This window comes from Pomacea canaliculata, linkage group LG10 (assembly GCF_003073045.1).
Source record: "Pomacea canaliculata isolate SZHN2017 linkage group LG10, ASM307304v1, whole genome shotgun sequence".
Lineage (NCBI taxonomy): Eukaryota > Metazoa > Mollusca > Gastropoda > Architaenioglossa > Ampullariidae > Pomacea > Pomacea canaliculata.
Window position 1 is genome coordinate 7605846 of NC_037599.1, and position 19287 is coordinate 7625132.

A 19287-nucleotide genomic window follows, 5' to 3' on the forward strand; every position below is an offset into this window, starting at 1 on the left:
TTTTCCAAAATTTTATTTTTGTAACATATATATTTATTTATCGCGATAAACTATAAAATAGATTAATATTGAAGCATTAATGATTTACTAAACTTTATTAGTTTTCTTTGTATTTTTTGTATTGCTTAGTGAGCATGTGTGTGTGTTTGTGTGGGTGTGTGAGATATTAGTTTAACTGTGTAAAAAATATAATCTTTGTTTACGTTTATAATTTGACGTTGACGAGCTGCAAACAGCGGGTTTTTTTTTCTCGTTTTTGAAATTGATCTATTAAAAAATTAATATTTTTTAGCTCCTCTCATGACATTTTTCAACCATTTACTTTGAATAGTTGTATTTTATCCAGTTCAGTGACGAGAGAAAGCTTTATTCTCTGTTTCACATTTTAATTTTTTTACATGACATAAAGTGTGCGGGGCATTCTTCTTGAAAGGACACCGAAGTTTTTAAAAGCAGTGCCGGTAATCTTACCTTAAGAAACACCAGCGGCACAGCCCACATTTTGGCAGGTCCTTGAATGGTGGATGTCTCCATGGCGTAGTCCAGGAATGTTACCTCTTTCTTTTCTTTTGTTTCCGTTTTTCTTTCGTTCTGTGGGACCTGTTCCTGAGTGTTCCGCTTCGCGGCCATGGGACCCACCCTCGACGAATCTCGGTCGAATGTGTTCATGGTGGGCTGCTGAGAATTAGATGAACAGGTAAGATACACCCCACGCCCACACTAACTTCCCCCCCCCCCCTCACACACACACACACACACACACACACACAAGCGCACTCACAGAGGGAGAGAGGGAGAGTTAAGATATTCAAGCTGATAAATATAAATAAATGTCCAGTCACTTAATCCCCAGACACTTCATCCCCGACACTTCATCCCCGACACTTCATCCCCTAGACTTTTAATCCCCAGACACTTCATCCCCAGACACTTCATCCCCGACACTTCATCCCCGACACTCAAGAACAATTTTCATATCATATTGTTGAAGAACATTAAATTTACTAGCTTATATGAACTTTAACTAATGTTGTAGATGTTCAAATGACGTTGAAGTTAATAGCATGATTTGAATTTGAATTTCAATTAAATTTTTCGCTGACTTCATAATTTTTATAGTTAAGGATTCATTAAGTGTCTGGGGATGAAGTGTCTGGGGATTAAAAGTCTAGGGGATGAAGTGACGGGGATGAAGTGTCGGGGATGAAGTGTCTGGGGATTAAGTGACTGGGAACCCACACAGATATGTTATTTGCACAAGAACTTAGACCTGGATATCCTAGATAAAAATCAACACACATGGAATGAATAGAGATAAAAAAGACTGTGTGTATGTGTGTGTGACAGGCCCTCACATGTGCGTCCAACACTCACACAGTCGCCCGGACATTGGCGTGTTCTTTTTTCTTCTGTACAAAGACAATTATATCTGCCTCTTTCAGGCCCTGTCTATGTTTTAAATTATAAAAAGAAATATTACAGCACTTGCTGCGTAATACTACACGATAAAAGTTAAAAAAAAATAAACCCCAAATCTCAAGTCAATCACACCAAAGGTTACTCCTTATAATCACATGACACGTCTAACTAATCAAATCAAACTTTATTGTCTGTCCAAGAAAGGTCAAGACAAATTTTCTTTTGCTCACATGCATACAAACATAATATATATATACACACAATATAACGGGCAGACATACATACCTATACATGACATTCAACACATGCACACCTACACCTTCTCACACATACACGTGAACCTCCTAAGGAGGATGCCAGGTAATATTGTGACCTACGAGTCCCTCTGCCTCTTATTTAGGATGGTGATGGCTGCTGGCACCAAGGACCTCTGGTAGGTAGTGTTTCGCACACGTGGCACTTTGTAACAAACACCTGAAATTTGGGATGGAGAGGGTGTGTTTGGGCTGAGGTGATGTTATGTGGCATCTGTTTTGACTGCATGAAGGTAGAAGTCAGACAGTGGCAGCTGTAATGTACCAATAATTATATTTGCCCCCAAACAATTCAAATAAATTTGCAAATCCGAGATACAAAAAACTGTGGTTACCGCACGCAGCCTCCACACACAGTGGCTCGGTCCTCGCCGAGTCTTCCTGGCCAATGAAGCGCTGGCCGGTGACGGTTAGTTATTCTGTCTCTCCATCTCCTAGTACCCAGACTGTTCTAAATTACTTGATTAATCATTTAACACGTGCGGCTCGGCCTGTCAGCACCGTGCTTACTCATTCCTCTAATTGCATTCGGTGCAACCCATCTGTGACAGTGTGTCGCTTATTTTTCTATCGGCGCAGGGATGACCTGCGAGGTTTTCAAACGATAAATATTGTTAGAGGAAAATATCAGGACCAGCATCTGAGGAAGAGAAGGCCTGTTGCTGCATTGTGTGTAGTATTTGTTCCAGCGAATGAGTTCAGCATCTCTATACTAGTCTTCCAGTCAGATGAAGAAGCATCACCCAGAACTACAGCACAGGTGCAAGGTCAGGGGTTAGTTTATTCAAGTTCCAAAGATGTAATATTTTATTCTTACTGCAAAATTATTTAGCAGAAAATCTGTCTCATCTCTACAGGAAGTTGGATCAAAGGGTGGGAAAAACCACTTTAACTACACTGTTTTCACATGAAATCTGAAAGAGGCTAAAGACGAGAAAATAGAGGTTTTAAGCCTCAGTTTCATTACTTTCATCACCAGGAAATATAAATTAATGAAATATGTTATAACTGGTTCACATTTTGTCGGGGAGGGAAGCTACAACAGACTTGCACCGGCCCTGTTCTTGCCCTCTGTGGCTTCGAATTACTGCGCCTATCTCAGCTCCTTTACCCCGGGTGTTGCTAGGTTCGGGGTGAAGGCAAGTCACGAACACGCTGTAAGTACATGTACCCTCCATTAGTTATTTCAAGCGATTATTTCTTCATCTATCACAGAAATCTGCATTTACAAACAAGAAATAGGCAGAGAAGAGATTAGGAAACTTACTCGTGCGGGGTACCAGTCGGCGACATAGTAATATCTCCCCGACATGTGCGAAGGGTGGTTTGCATACATGGCGAGAGCTGGGACCGTCAGACCAGGCCACCCGCTTGAAGACCAGGACTGGAGAGTAAGTCTCGAGATTTCGGGAGGGAGTTTCAGCTCGATTCGCTGATGCAGTCAAGCATGTCAGCTTTCTGCCAACTGGGTTAGTAGAGAAATGTTTTTGATTCAGTAGAGAACTTCAGTCAATAAGGGGAGGGCCAGCCTGAGATGTGGGCTTTTCCTAGGCGAAACAGGTTTTGAACATAAGAGCTCCTCTCATACACTCGGATTTCAGACGATTTTTAAAGTTTTTGTGTGCCTTTGTGATTGCATATTTGTGTATGAATGTGTCTATATGTTTGTCTATGTGGGCGTTTACTACATAGGTGCACGCACGTATGCATTTACGAAGTCTGGTATCCAAATATTCAAATTTATCCGGTTTATTCACATTTCAGATTAACTACTAAAACGAGGCATGAGACTACAAAGCTTCCGGTTTACTCACATTTATTGTTTAGGCTCGCCGAGACTAACAGCGGAGAACTTCGCAAGAGGCTAAGCGTTGGTCTTGGCAGACAGCAGTCCACCTATACACGTCCGTGGTGAAACAGTGGTGTCGGGTGAAAATGTTTATACGGTTAATGTGTCCCAGTTAGCGTGCGTGGGTTTGTCTCCGCATGAAAAGACCGAACTCTTCTCGGAACCCTGCACTTGCTACTTGATACTGCTGTTCTCCGCCTCTGCCGCACCGCACCGCGCCGCTTGTCGCTTCGAATTGATGCCGCTTCGATTGCTGCAAGTCTCGGGGACAACATCACTGTGTTGCCATGCGTGACAGGAGTGCCAGACGGGACATACCTCACGACTCACGAGAAAAAAAATCGGTGAGCACCAGCGTCCTCCATTGCCTTACCTTCAGCTACCTCCACACCACACTCACACTTCACAAGAGTAAAAGACTCACACCTATCAACTTACACGTTTGGGGTACCCGTAATCGTTGCCGTGTGTCGTGACCACGAAAGGATGATCGTTGTTGTACATCACCGGAAGCTGGGACTGTCACACGAGACCTTCTGACCGAAGACCAAGGTTCGAAGTGTTCATCATGTCGAGTCACAGAACTTTATAAAAATCAGTCCGCGTGTCCAGTCAACCATGTCGCAGGGTGGGCGAGGCTAGCACAGGTAGATTCATTAGATTAGTTCAATCAATGAGGCAAACTCGAATGTAGAGGCTTTTGTTCGCGGAAACGGACTTGAGTGTCAAAGCTGATTCCAAACACTTTACAGTGTGTGTGTGTGTGTGTGCGCGCGCGTGTGTGTATAATAGTTCTTTAGTACCTTATGCTATAGTCACACACCAGGTGTGCTGTTAGATGGTTATTAGAAGCTTGCGGTTGACATTTGAACTGAAGTAAATGTCTCGCTTGATGTCCGATTTAATTGAACTTTGGATCTTGTTACCAGGAGTAACCTGAACAGCATAAGATGGCGGCCAGGCTGTATGGAATTTGTTTGCTGCCCTGCGGTGGATTCAGGTCTTTCTGTTTATTTTCCTATGAGCATTGCTGGCTGTTCATAAAAGCTTTTAAAACTTGGGGAGCGGCGGTGGAAATCAAGACATAGTTGTGAACAGCTGTTGTGAAGAAGCATGTCGCCCTAGCTCATATTCAAACAGCACATTGCACAATGTCTTCACTCAGCAGATATTTGCGGATCTTGTAAAAAAAATATTGTCGATGTAGAGAAGCTTATAGAAATAATTCGTCACGACTAAATCCTTAGGAAAAAGTTAATGTAATAAAAGCACTATACACAGATTTTCAGTGACAAGTGGTTTTCAGTAACAGCAAGCTAACAAACAATTTGGTGTCAAACAGGAAGGAATCCTTCACTTCTATTTATAGTGGCTATGAAAGCTTATAAAACACCAAAAGACAAAAAAAAAAAAAAAAAAAAAAAAGGTACATCAAGCCTTCACCAGGCTAAAAGAAAATTGAAAGTCAAAACCTGTCACAAGGAATACAAATTAAGAATATTCAGAAGCAATGTCAGTTTGGTCTTTATGTAATTGAGTGCTGAAAGATAGTAGAAAAAATCAGAAAGACACTAGAGAACTTCTAAGCCAAATGTCAGAGTAAATTTTTCCTAAATATTCCTCAATGAATGAATGAAAATAAAGAAAACAAAGGCAGCTGTTAAGTTTTCCATGTTGTTTAATTTTGTTAAAGCCAACAGCATTTTAGATGAACCTTGTCCATCATTGCCGCTCAAGTGCAGCTTGTCATAGTACTGACGACAACAAACGACAACAAGCTGACAAAAAAAAAAAAAAAACAAAAAACTTTGATTAAATACAGTAAAATATATTACAAATATAAACACATACAAGAGTACTGTGACATCAGAATTCGACCCTCTCATCGGCCGTAGTGTGCTGGCTGTGGGATCTTGGCGCACGTAGAGTGATGTCCCTTCATTTAACTGCCGTACTTGTGTCAGCTCTTCGGCACAATTCGTTTTTTCCCGTTTATCTGCGTCAGATTTTGTGTACCAGTGCTCAGTGACTCTGTGATATCATTATCTATCTTTCTGGATTGGTTGCTGTGTCTTCGTGACTTCTATCATTTATCTGGAGCATTTTGTTTCAACTCTAACGTCCGCGCCATCTTGCCATACTTTAGATCTGTGCATCGTCTGGATTACCTGTGCCCACAAACAATTGTTACTTATCGTCTGGATTACCTGTGCCCACAAACTGTAATTGTAACTTTTCCAGTACTGCTGAGCATTGAGTTTTTCCATTTTCTGATTTGTGGACCTGTGTTTGTGAGTGGTGTTCATGCGCTTGGAAGCAGCAGATTGTCTCTCACAATTTAGGTCCTTTTCAGCCATCAGATCGTTTGGTGCTGTATAAATTTTGGTGTGATCTTTCCTTTTGGTTTTCTGCAACTGCTGATGTGAATTTTATTGGAGTACTTTTATGAACTTTGGTGAAAACTGGTTCTTGAAGTGGATACTGGCTTCACTCTACTCATTGACAGTGGCACAGGAGAAATAAGAGGTTTTCCCTGAGCTGATGTTCAGAGGCTTTCCGTTGGGACTATGGTGTACTTGTATTGTGAGTGATGGTAGTGTCAGGGCTTCTCCCTGAGTAGTGTTTAACAACAGTATTTTCCTGTGGGACAGCGACAGTTTTGAGTGGTTGGACAAACTGAGATTGTGCTTTGTCTACACACTGCAATATGATCATTTTCATCTTTTGTGACTGAGTCAATTACACTACTCTGCTTCTGTGTTAAAAGACCTTGCCGACAATGTGACTGTATTGGATATTAACTTGCTGTCATATTGCAGAAAACTTGGACTAATTAAGAAGAAAACCGTGCGTGGAGTACGTGGTGGGAGGATAGTTTGAGTATGTAGCCTTGCTCACTTCGTGCAAGTGTTAACACCAAGCTCTGGCACCAGTGAGCCTCCAGGACTTACAGACTCTGTGGATAGTTTGTCTTTGGGGCTATGGCCCTGTTCCTGTAATTTTTTTTTTTTTTTTTTTAAACATTTATTTTGTCTCACAAATACATGAAATAGAAAATACAGTATCTTGCAATATAATACAAGCATATACACATAAGGTAACAGTAATTCGTTCGTTCCAGAAATTGAAAAGAAATTGCCTGCAGGCAGTCCATTAGTACAAGTTACACATAGTGATGATGATTACGAGGATGATGATGAATGAATGATTGATTTACTGGCTGAAGGGCTAGCAAAACAAGTATTTAGATTATAATAAAAGCTTGGAGGACTCACAGTGCAGACTCAATCATGTTGTTGTGATTGCAAAATTTTTTAACAAAGAACCTCCATCTTCATTGGTTGCATACCACAGACTGCAAAACACTTTCCAGAAATGTGCAGTTTGTTCCAGCATAAGTCAAAATTTGAATGACACAAAAACTGCAGCCATATTGTTCTCACAAAAACTTATTTCTCCTTTGTACAAAAATAAACAAACAAAAAAACAAAAAAAAAACAAAAAACCCAAAAAACAACAACTATCTTTCACACAAGTTCAGCAAATGTATATATCAAAAGTAGGAAAAAGCTTTAGAAAAAAAGCTGAAAACAATTGTTCGATCTAGTCATTGCACGACAGTACCTACACCCTCACTATGTAGGAATGTTTGTATAATAGAAATTTACAAATTTATTTAATCTCGAGGCAACAGCCAACAAACTGTTATTCAGAGCAATAATAGCAAGACCCATTTTTATTCACAGCAGCTAACAATGAAGAATCAAAATATTTTCTATATAAAACAGCAAAATTTTTTTTTAAACAATGAAATATCACTAAGCACATTTATACAAATGGGTTCTTGTGAAGCAAACTAGTGGTACATTTTATTTTGACGTTGCCATGGTATGGCTGATAATGAAACAAGTATTTAAATATTTTAACAGGGAAGAAAGACAGATAAAGACTATGAAAAGAAAGACTAACTAGACTATTAAAGAAAGTGTTGTGGAGACTGCCAAATGTTGGCAGTAAAGCAAGAATTATGACAAAATGGATAGAAAATTGCACCAAAAATGTAAATGAAAACAGATAAAGGACACCTGAGGCTTAACACAATTTCAGCAGTTAAACACATGGTTGATGACATTGCCAATGGAAGTAACAGTAAGCAAGACTGTACATTTGTTCTACACTTTGAGAAAACACAAATAAACAAACAAAACAAAAACAAAAAAAACCACATAAATTAACAAAAACAAAACAAAACAAAACTATGGATTGTCACAAAACACAAACACAAAAGAGAGAAAGAGAAAAAATAAATAAATAAAGGGGTGGAAGAGGAATGTGGAAAAGAACAGGATTCGCAGGCTCCTCATTAGACCACAATGTAAATGCATTCTCACTTAAAAAAAAAAAAAAGATACAGACAAAAACATTCAAAAAAAGATACAGACAAAAACATTCAATGTGTGAAGAAAAGCTGCTTATATGCTATCCATTTTAGTGCAAAACATTCTGGCTTACTATTTATTGTGTAATAATATTTTTCTACATGATATCTTTTTTTTATTTCCAATACAAATGAGTTCACACTTAGATGAATATTGAAACATTTGCACCGGTAAATATAAAACTTTGCCTTAATTAGAATAAGGCTGAATATCTTATCTGTCATAAGCTCATTTTGGACTCCAAATAGTATTAGCTGTTTCTTTACTTCTATCTGCTCACAATGAGCTCATTTTTCTTTTAACTTAGTAAAGAGATCATTCCAAAATTTTTTAACAATAATACAATCAAAAAACAAGTGTTCTATAGATTCCCTTGACTGATTGCAGAAGGTGCAAAGATCTGAGTCTCTAAGTTTTATTTGATATAATAGTGTGTTTGTAGCTAAAACACGATGCAGAATACGGTATTGAAACCACTGAAGTTTTGTATCCATTGTAACAATAAAAGGGTGAGCAAATATTTGTCCCCACTGAAGGTCTGAAAAACTTTTTCCCATTTTCTAATGCATGTAGGAGGCGTCTGTGGACACAACAGTTTATTATATATACCTTTTGTGCCTTTTTTATGCTTGATTATGGCTAACAGTGGTGCACAGCCTGTAGTATTTCTGTCTGATTGTTTCCATAAGTGACCAATCTTTCTTTTATATTTGACAATGTCCATGATTCTACTGTAATACTCGAGAAAGTTTATATTTTTGCCACGTATTTGTTGGAATATTTCAAATTTCATAGGTATTCCATTATTATCAAGTAAATCCCCAATTTTCATAATATTACAGTTTAACCATTTTTCTACTCTTTTTTGTGTATCATTTTTGGACAGAAAAGTATTAAAAAATAACGGTTCATGCAGAAATTCTGTAAGTGACAAGGGGGTAAATCTAATGCAAAAATCAGAAAAAATAGCGAATACATATTTCCAAAACACATTTGTTTCAGCAATGTTCCTGTAATTCTTCATGCTGCTGGGCAGCCCCGGCGCATTGAGCGTTTCTTTGTGATACGGAATTTGCGCGTTATAAAACTCCATCATCATCATCATTTTCGCTGCCGAGCTTTATTCCCAGCGCATGCGCATGGGCCCTCTGACGTGATTCAGTGAAAGGGGGGTAAGTCCATTCCGCCGATGGAGAAGCTGCCAAGGGTGGACAATCTTGATCACGCATACCTCTAGTCACCGGCGTGAAGCCGACTTTCTCGTAGCTGGAGTGAGGAGGCAGAGACGTGTTGCATAGGCGTAGCGAATCGAGCGAAACTAGCCAATCTAGCCGGAAGCGTAAAGAGCGCGCCCCTACAAGCTAGCAGACCTTGTCTTGTCGAGGTTTGGTTAGAAGGGAGGTAACTTTGAGAGGCAGAGGCGTGGTAGTTAAGCGCAGCGGCAGTTACTTCCCTTGCATTGTGGGTGTTGTTGCGATCATACAATCCTGGTGCAGCACGTCGGATGGGAATCGGGGGAGAGATTTTCTGACCCCGAAATCCATTTATTCTTTGAATTTCTTCGTCGTTTCGCGACGCGATGGAGCGAGAGTCCGGCGTGGCTCCGAGGTCAGAGGGCGCATAGTCTGGGTACAAGTCTTCATCATGATGTCAAGATCCAGAGATGGTTACCTGAAGCAACAAGAAAACATTTTTTAAATACATTTTATATATTTTTATTTATTAGATGGAGATAGCAGCTCAGTCTTAAAAGACCAGTAGAAACTCGAGGTAAGAAATATAATGGCGTTTTTTAAGAAATATAACAGGTTTGCAGGTTCAAAACTGATTAAACGCTAATAACAACGTTCACACCATGACTACCACACGAGCGCCTGTGTGAAGACACGTGGACAAGCAAAACGTGATTGCGTTCGTCTCCCTCGGGAACTGGGTCACAGCTCTGCATGGACGATAAAAAAAAAAAAAGAATTGAAGAGCACATTGCACTTCTTGTTAACAAATTCTGACGTGCGCCTAGACTTCGATCTGTGTTCATGTTCATCATTCATTATTAATGACAAGTCAAGAAAGGCCTGCTGTCGATTTGCGTGAAGTCTGGAAAGCGGATAAACGGGAAGTGGTGTTGACACGAAAAGAAATGTATTTATCACACGTGTTTTATGTTTGTACATAGATCGTCTAAGTCACTAGGTACTACTACTACTAAATAATAATAATAATAATAATAATAATAATAATAATAATGATGTCAATATATGTTTAGTGTCCACATTGCGTAACGAGTCAACCAACAAGTTGTAAAATTATAAAGGATGCAAAAACAGCCAAATGAAGACGTTTTATTCGTGAGAATTCTAGCTGAATGAAAAAAAGTCATAATATGAAACATTTTATTTTTGTTCTTCTACGTACAAGGACACCAACAACAATGACTTAAATAATGACAACGCTTTAAGTTTACAAAACACAAAATAAATAAAATTTAAAATAAAGTAGCAAATTACAAAAGAATAGATAATAATTATTTTAAAGTAATAAAATGAAATATCGAAACAAAACTACAATAAAATATAAAAACAAAAACAGGGACATACAGAAACCTTTAATTTTTATTTAATTTTTGCTTAGTAATTTTATTTTTAATATAAAATAAAATGGCGAAAAGATTTGACTAAAATGTAAAAGTACCTTACAAAATGCGTAAAAAGTTAATAAGAAAATTATATAAGTACACTAGCCTCTTATTTAAGAAGAATATTACTATATTTTTCGCTCTTGGATGTGGCTTTGTTTGACAGATGGGTCTTAAGAAAACATAACGATGTGCAATAAGGACAAGTGCTAACTTGAATCTCTGATACTTGAGGAAAATGATGACGTGGCCACGACATGCAGAATCGCTTGACATACAGCGTACGTTTCCATGACGATACCCGAACTCGTATCCGTAGCCGCCGACCTAGCGCTGTATCGCAAACTCTCATTCTCGAAGATAAAGCCGGAAGAAAATTTATTCCCAAATTCTTTGAAACACCCGAATGCAGTTAAATTTAATAGTCTCTTGTGCACCATTAAAAAACACGTACTGAAAAACCTTATCGAATTAATTACTCTTAGTTGTGAGCTTTAAACTCAGCTCTAGCGCCACGGCTGCGGGTACGACAACGGGTAGCGCCATGGAAACGTGCGCTCTACGTCATCGGCTGCAGGTAATTTCGTCGGTGTTATAGGATGTCCCATTCCTCTATACTTCGGATGATAACATTGTCGTTTATGTCTCTTTGTCGAGAGAAGGGCTTTTTCTCAAACTGTAAATCTTTATTCGCCTGTCAGAAAGACTGACAACAAAGTTTGCCATCAACAACGGCCCGCGGTCTTATTTCAGAAAATTGTGGTATCATTAGGAGTGAGGTGAGAAAATACAAAGTAAGTAAACGTAGTATGGACTAAGATAAACGAGGATGCTATTAGAAAACTTTATTCGCCTTTTTGTTAGTAATGCACGCTAGACACTAAACAGCGGTTCTCAACCTTTTACATGTGGCGACCCCCCTGACGAACACCGGTCGTCCGCGACCCCCTTAGCCGGCTATCGGTGAAGAGCGTGGGGGGGGGGGGGGGGCAGCTTTAGTAACTCGAACGCCGCGTCGAGGAAATCAATGCAATTCAAAACGGAAGAGCAAAGTTCGTATCTGCAAGAAGTATAACTGTTAATGAAATTTACTTAAAGCTAATAAATATTATTTTATTGGACACTCACTTTGATTAATGAGAAGGTTGAGCCCTGTTTGCTGTTCATAAGAAGCGAACCTGGGTGCGATGTTCGTACCCACTGCTATTCGCAGCTCAGTCTGCGTCCACACGATTTCTGTATTTCGACTTCAGTGCTGCCAATGCTGAAAAATCCTTGCTCACACATATACGAAGTTGAAAATGGCAGCAGAACTTTCATTGCTTTCTCAGAAAGGAGAGGATATTCACCGTTGATGCTAATCCAGAATGTTGGCAATGGTGTGTTTGGAAGACCATTTTCAGGGATTGGTCACTCGAAAGGTCGATGAGCTGCTCTTCTTCTTGCGTGGACAACCCGCTTGTGCTAGGATCAGCCAGAAATGGATTACGAATCCAATCGTATTTAGTCACATCAATTTCAGCGAATAATGCTGAACCTTTCTTGCAGTCCGTTAGATTATTACATTCTTCACCTGATCAAGATTCAAGTTGTCAGCCTTGCACTTACACAAGCACGGAAACATATCAAAAATATTTTTCTTGGCGTATCTTTTGCGTCCACAACGAAATTTTTCGGACGAAAGCATTCATCTTGTCAGTTGTTTGTAATATGGGGTGTAATATGGGGAGTCAGATGAGAGATTGGGGAGAAGGGGCAAAAGGCGAGAGGAGGGAGATGGAGCTTATTGTTGAGAGGGAGATTGTGTTTTGAGTTTTGGAAGTGAGAATCACTGCATGCCGAACAGTGTACTTGAAATAGGAAGAAGAGATTTGGAGTTTGAGCCCCGCACACTCGGTTACACAATGTAAACTAATTCCACTAATACCAGTATAAGAAACTTTTTTTAAAAAATGACCACCTTCGCGACCCCCTTGTAGGCACGTCGCGACCCCCCAAGGGGGCGCGACCCACAGGTTGAGAACCGCTGCACTAAACTAGTCCTTTATTTTGTTAATTTAAAAAAAATTCTTGGACCAAATGAACAGCATACATTCCCCATACAAAACACAGACACTTACTTTTTCTCCCTTGTGACACGCATGCACGCACTCACACACTCACACAGTAGTACAATATGTCATGCTCCTTTTAAACAGGGTCACTCAATTAGCAACAGCGGTACCCTTGTATATCCAGCTAATACAACGCTAATTCTGTAGTCAAACAAGGATGTCACATCTGAATGCGAAAGTCCTTTGCACGTGACAGGTGACGTCAGCACGAGTTGGCTGTAAACAAATAAAAAATTACATGACAGGCGGAAATCTAGAAACGTAAGAGGTTTTCATTAACAAAGGATAGTAGCAAGGAGTTGTTGTCTAGTTTTTTGTTGTCACAGGTGAGGCAGGCGATGTCACGTGGTAGTCACGTGACGTTTTATTCGCCCTGTGGCACCGCACGAGCAGCAGGATGACGATCTCCAGAAGCTCGCGAGTCCCAGCACCGACGCTCCGATCCACAAGCCCAGGGTGCCGCCAATGTCAGCCAGGAACCCTTCCAGCTGCACATGACAAGTGCTTGCCGGGAACAAATGATAGACAGACCCCAGAGTGAGGCTGGCAATATTAAATGAAGTTCTGGCTGATGATAGAGGTGTGAAGATGTGGCGAGTAGTTAAGAAGAAAGAAGGGAAATTAGAAATGGTAATATGCCACGTGAGTGACAGCAGAGACTGAATAAATCGGTAAAAATTAATCAGTTTTTTATGGATCAGTTATTTATGAATAAAAGTAAGCGGTCTCTCACATAACACCTACTTATTAAATTAAATAAAACTGTTAATATAAAAGTGTGTCGGGTGCATAATAGTCTTAGCGCTAGTTTTTGTGTGTACGTGTGTGTGTGTGTGTACGTGTGTGTGTATACGTGCGGGTGTGTGTGTGTATACGTGTGTGTGTGTACGTGTGTGTGTGAGTACGTATGCGTAGGTGTGTTCGCTCGTTAAGATCAAGTGGTACTTAAGCACGGCACATCAATGATTACACTCATCAGTAAACTGTGAAATGAAAAACCTGTTTACTCTAATTACTAATCACAAACGGGTAGACAAAGAACGAGCAGACCATACACACCTCATACTCAGGCTTCTCTGCGATAATCTCGTAGTTCAAACGATCATAGTACACTTGTAACCTCATGAAGGAAGATCTGCGTACAAAGAAGTTACATTGGTGAGGAGTGAACACCCTGAGAACATCAGAGACACACATTAACTCCGTCTGAAAACCCTTTGGGAAACCTGCCTGTCCCAAGCCCTGATGAAGGAGGAGGGTTAGGCGTGGGGCTAGCAGCCCCACCCTGTAAAATAATCCCTGCTACAGAAACTACAAATACAGAGGCCCTATGCTCCACTGGAGGTGATTAGGAACAACAAGAACATCAGAGACACCCTGAGTGCAATAGGTAACATCTCAGATGACCAAAGAGACAACACATTTATAACACATTTGTGACTCATGTTTGTGGCCATAATTTCTGGCACCAATCAGGTAGAAAACGAAAGATCCCAGTAAACATTGCCAACAGCGACAACAGACTTATATATGAGAAGGATCCAGCATCCCGTCTGTACTAAACATGTCATCATTTGGATGCTGTATGTACGATACTGTCTCCCTCTACTCTTAACCCCGACAGTTGCCCATCAATCCTTTTTAACAGTTTCTATAATTGTAATCGAATATCTCTATGATCAAATATTTATATGATGTAACCGAAAACCCCGAGATCCCAGTATCCATCACCTGCGGAGCTCGTAGGTATCAAAGGTAAAGTTTTTGTCCTTGTATCGACACTTGGGGCTGTGTCGGCTGGCATCACAAGCTTGCTTTTCGAACTCTCTCTGTGGAAATATTCAGTGCAGAGTGAGAGCTAAGTCTGGTAAAAATACAAAGCTTTATTTGGTATGTGTGTTTGGCTGCTACTGTTTTTCTGTCTTTTATGCTATAATTACACAACAAAAAACTAACGAGCATCTTGCTATCACCATGGCAACCAATGCTGTTACTACCACTGTGACCATCACCGTGACACTCACCACTTCTTCAAGCAAAGGCCAGGGCCGACTTGTAACGGTGGCTTGGTAAACAGATTCACTGGAAAGAGAGGACTGAGAGGTACATTTCTGCACATTTTTTTTTGTAGATGAAAGAAACAGCAATAGACTCGAAAGAAGTGCGTGTGAAGTTTGTAGATGATCAGGAATCAGATCAGAATGTTGGTGTTGGGAGACGTGCTTAGTGAGTTATCATAGTGGTCTTGAGGTATTAGTTTCTTAGAATAACGATGAAAAAAAAAAGAAATATGGTAGTTTGGAAAGAAGTATACATCTTTAAATGTATGGCTCTGAGTATAGAAAAAAGATTGTAAAATAGGCGAGGCATAGGTGAGGGTAAACAGTATGTTAGACGACTTCTGATTTTTAAGACTTTTTACCTCGGATTATATTTACATTTACCCAGCCTGTTGGTGTACTCTGGTAAATCTAGCCATAGCTAAAACCTTTATATTTATGGCCACCCCAGCTAGTAGTTTATCGGAAGCAGCCACTCTCATTAGCTTTGTCACAGAAATGGTTTATATGTTGGAGTTAGTGATTGATCTAATAAACAGTAAACTAAAATAACATCTCCTCCCAAAAAACCCCATAGAACCACAAAAGAAGACGAGAATGAATGCAGACACAAGCAGCAACCCGCACAGACATCCCAACACACAAACATTTTACACCCCAAACATTCTAAAACACACACACACACACAGAGTAAAAGAGATTCTAGTGCTTACACTACAACTTCTACCAACCTGCATGGCCTAGAGCAGGTGCAAGAGTCGGTGCCGCTGGCAAGACTGTTGTAATAATTATTATAAAACGAGGCCATACAGTCATAGTCTGCAAATGACAGGAGAAGAACGGTATAACAAACAGTTGTAATCTTCATTTTAGATAACACACAAGAAGTGTAGTCAAAGAACGTTTAGTTTCATCTTATTTTTGATTATTTTTGCTATTGTTTGTCTTTTTATTCTTTGATTTATTCGTTTGCTCATTTGTTTATTTTTTATTCATTTGTTTCTTTCATTTTCCATGTATTCATTCATTGAAACCTCAGTGTTTTTAAAGCCTGTCTTGCTTTGTGATCTTTTGTTGCCACGCGCTTTCTCTGGAGCAGACGACTCATCTGATCCTGCTGCACACTGAGATGGTATGGCCAGTCTGCCAGTAGGACTCAAGAAGTACAACCTCTAGCAATCCTGTGAAGTGAATATAAGTGTGTGAAAATAATATCATGAACGCTTCATAAGTATTAAGATTTCACCTTGGTCTGAGCTGCAGAAGGAGTCGTTTAAGAGAAGAGCAAAGTCATCTTGGAGTGGAACACACGAGCAGTTTTGTAAAATGGCCGTTCTGAAGCACAGATCACGGCAACCCTATAATGAGAAACAACAACAACAACAACAACAAACAATAATATTAACAATAACAAGAATAACAACAACAACTATAATGAAAAAAGCAAGATTTGTAAAGCGCATACTCACACTCCTAAGGAGCAAGCTCTTAGCGATTAAGAACAAAAACGAAACATTGACAGCATACGAGGGACAGGAAAAAAAACAAATAACATATCAAATATAAAAGAATAAACACCCGTACTAAACGAAGAATAAAATCAAATACAGAAATCACAAAGGGAAACCAAAAAAACAAGAACAACAGGAAGCATGCGTTTTTGGTTCAGTCCTCGACCTTTTTTTTTTTTTTTTTTTGCAGTTAGCTGGTTTTCTATAAGACAGAAGAAAAGGCGGCATACCCCAATTGTGTAAGTGTTGTCAGTTTTTTGTTTGTATTCTTTACCGTTATCACAAGAGCCGTAAGGTGGACCCTGGCTGTTGACATTTACCTAATACAAGACAGAATGTCATAAGAACTTTCCTTAAGATCGTCAACTTGGGTCTCATGAGTATCAATTATTTGTAAAATTTAAAAGGTGTCAAAGGAGAAAAAAAAACCAATTCGAACAGTCATCATGCATATCACTAGAATACAATATGTTCTTTTTTATTATTATGCAACAAAACCCTTTGAATTTCGTTCTGGAAGATTCCTCTTCAGCAAAGTTTCTAAGTCAGACGTGTGGTCCTGATGCACACTGAAATACCTTGACCAAATGACTCAGCAAGCACACGTGCATCCAGTCTCAGCGTGTAAAGACAAGCTTTAGTGTTACATGTGACAACAATCAGGACACCAAAGAGAGTAAAGGAATGGTCAGGTGTCTCACCATTCTGATTGCCACGAAGACCTCAGAGCCAGCAGCAACTGTGAAGCCCTCGTTGGTGGGGTTGGGGCGCGTGCCGTCCTCGTGCAGGATGACGCGCAGACCGTAGCCAGACTCCTCGGTGCTCAGGTACTCGTCCGACTCGATGTTCAGCTGCAGGAACAGACCTGACGACCCCGACAGAGCATCGGTTAGTTGTGTCAGCCCGACATCTTTTGTGCCAAATTTTATGATAGTGTTACAGAAACAAGGTTCATCTAATATCTTACAAAAATTATGTAACAGAAATTACTATTTGAATTACAAAGGGATTAGGTGAGTTCTAGAAAAGCATGTTGTTGTTGCCCGACAAGATCCCGCTGTTGCTCACTGACCTTGTAGTGGGCCACTTGTAGTTGACTTGTAGTTGGGACGCGACAGTGTGTAACAGTTGCCGTAGTCATACGACAAAGAGTGAGTAAAATCTCTGAAAGCATATTTAAAGCAACTTCTGCAGACGAAAACACCATGATGTGAGATGCAATAACTTTCCACTGATATTTCTAACGTAATCTTATCGGTTAAAACACTGTTTGGAAAGGTTATCAACTGTGTGGGTACTCGGCATTGACCGTAATGAACACAATACATAATAACAGTCTCAACATTTGTTTTAAAGCGACTAAGAGGAACTAGTTCATTACAGAAATGCTTCATTCGAGAGTTGTGACATGAATAAGTTGTCAGAACTCTTACTGATAGACACAGTCTATTCCGGTGATAGAACAGTTCAAAATCATGTCTTTAGGTTGATGTCCAACTTCTTTCAGCAGCTGCCTGAAAGCCAATGAAAAGAGCAAATTTATTGAGTTAATAAATATTGTTTTTGTATCACTTGTCAGACGTGTTTATGTATGTCTTCAGTCTAGGGGAGCGTATGGCTCTCCACCTCTTAATTTCACCCCATAATTTCCCCTTAATTTCCTTAATTTCACACACTGAAAACATGTACAAGAAACATGAAAATGTAGATTCACCTTTTGCCATTTTCAAACTGCCGTGTGTCTTACCTGGATGTATTTGCTAATCCAATTTCTAAGTAGTACTGATATAGTGCCGTGCTGTCCAGGTTACCTTCACAGTTGCCAGCACAACCAAAGTTGGGAACGTCGGTATTGGTAAGGCTGATGTTGTCGTGAGAACAAGCCTTTCACAAAAGTTGTACATGAAGAGGGTGAGTGAGTGAGTTGTGGGACTGGGTGGTGGAGTAAAACTATGGCAACATGTCCAACACCTTTAACTGATCAAAGTCACAGCGCGTAATAACTGATTGGTGAGATGATCGTTTGATCACAGCTGTGCAACAACAACAACAACAACAACAACAACAACAACAACAACAACACCACCACCACCACCACCACCACCACCACCACCACCACCACCACCACACCCTGTCTTTAGAGTTTATTCACTCTGAGTTTTGCTGGGTTAGCAGCAGGTTAGTTTGTTTATGAGACCAAGTATGCAAACAATCAGGACTAGCGACCTCACAAACAATGAATGTAGGTAAACAGTAAATTACCTGGGTTCTTGGGGACTCCCAGAGCATCCTGTAGGAAGCAGGACAGTTTGGAAGCCTGTGACAGTCGGACCATGTTGGTGTTGCAGATGGTGACGGCAGGCAGGGGGAGAGGACTGAAGGCCAGGCTCACCTCGGTCTTGATGTGCCTTTGGAAGTATTGCTGGGGGTCACAGGAGAGAGCACAGACATCAGGTATATCAGTGGCTTCACACGATAAAGTCTTTCAGTGAGAGGCGGTGAGGTTTCACTCACTCGCCCAACTTTTCATCCGCGAAACTCCACCACACATACGATAGACAATTCTAGTGAATAGAAAACTATGTAGGTAGTGCTGCATGTACTGCGTGCTGACTGCAAATCTGAATAATGAAGTACATCATCAAGCAGTTGTACCAGCTAATGAGTCAGTGAACGCTCACCTGAAACAGCTGTACCAGCTGATAGATCATCATACCAGAAGCGACAAGGAGAAGCAGAAGCCACATCACCTGAAAACACACACACACACACGCACGTATATATGTATGAGAAAGTGAATAGCCGAGTGGTTAAAGCGCTGGCGTCCGAACTGAGAGCGGAGTGGTTCAATGCCTGACTAGCGCAGCAAACTTGGGTACCTGACTCCTTACAGGGTTGGGGAAGGCAAGGCAGCGCGGGAGAGGGGAGGGGATGGGCTTATATAAA

General features: G+C 40.2%; 2 protein-coding genes across 6 annotated transcripts in view; both read right to left on the minus strand.

Annotated features, from left to right (window-relative positions):
• The window catches only part of LOC112574146 (acid-sensing ion channel 2-like), a 52316-nt gene that overhangs the window by 7245 nt on the left and 25784 nt on the right, over positions 1-19287 (minus strand). For 4 of the 5 annotated variants that reach the window (XM_025255020.1, XM_025255018.1, XM_025255019.1 and 1 more), the window contains 8 exons: positions 19023-19091; positions 18606-18763; positions 18089-18226; positions 17775-17855; positions 17414-17505; positions 17043-17206; positions 16572-16661; positions 16077-16188 (listed from right to left, as the gene is read on the minus strand). In XM_025255020.1, the coding sequence (XP_025110805.1) occupies positions 16077-16188; positions 16572-16661; positions 17043-17206; positions 17414-17505; positions 17775-17855; positions 18089-18226; positions 18606-18763; positions 19023-19091 (904 nt within the window). Of the gene's footprint in view, positions 1-16076; positions 16189-16571; positions 16662-17042; positions 17207-17413; positions 17506-17774; positions 17856-18088; positions 18228-18605; positions 18764-19022; positions 19092-19287 lie in introns of all 5 variants that reach the window. The other variant, XM_025255016.1, reaches the window with a different exon arrangement.
• Positions 12676-15650, minus strand: LOC112574150 (degenerin-like protein unc-105). The gene is made up of 5 exons (XM_025255029.1): positions 15562-15650; positions 14795-14852; positions 14502-14599; positions 13830-13905; positions 12676-13258 (listed from the first exon to the last, which is right to left on the minus strand). Exons 1-5 carry the CDS (start codon positions 15636-15638, stop codon positions 13112-13114), a joined length of 456 nt encoding a protein of 151 aa, XP_025110814.1. The 5' UTR covers positions 15639-15650; the 3' UTR covers positions 12676-13111.

Excerpts from the sequence above, each read along its gene's own strand:
- LOC112574150 (XM_025255029.1), bottom strand. The coding sequence starts at position 15,638 with ATGGCCTCGTTTTATAATAATTATTACAACAGTCTTGCCAGCGGCACC. Across the intron at positions 14,600-14,794 it reads GGCCTTTGCTTGAAGAAGTG|AGAGAGTTCGAAAAGCAAGC; the intron begins GTGAGTGTCACG and ends ATATTTCCACAG. Across the intron at positions 13,906-14,501 it reads GATACCTACGAGCTCCGCAG|ATCTTCCTTCATGAGGTTAC; the intron begins GTGATGGATACT and ends CTTTGTACGCAG.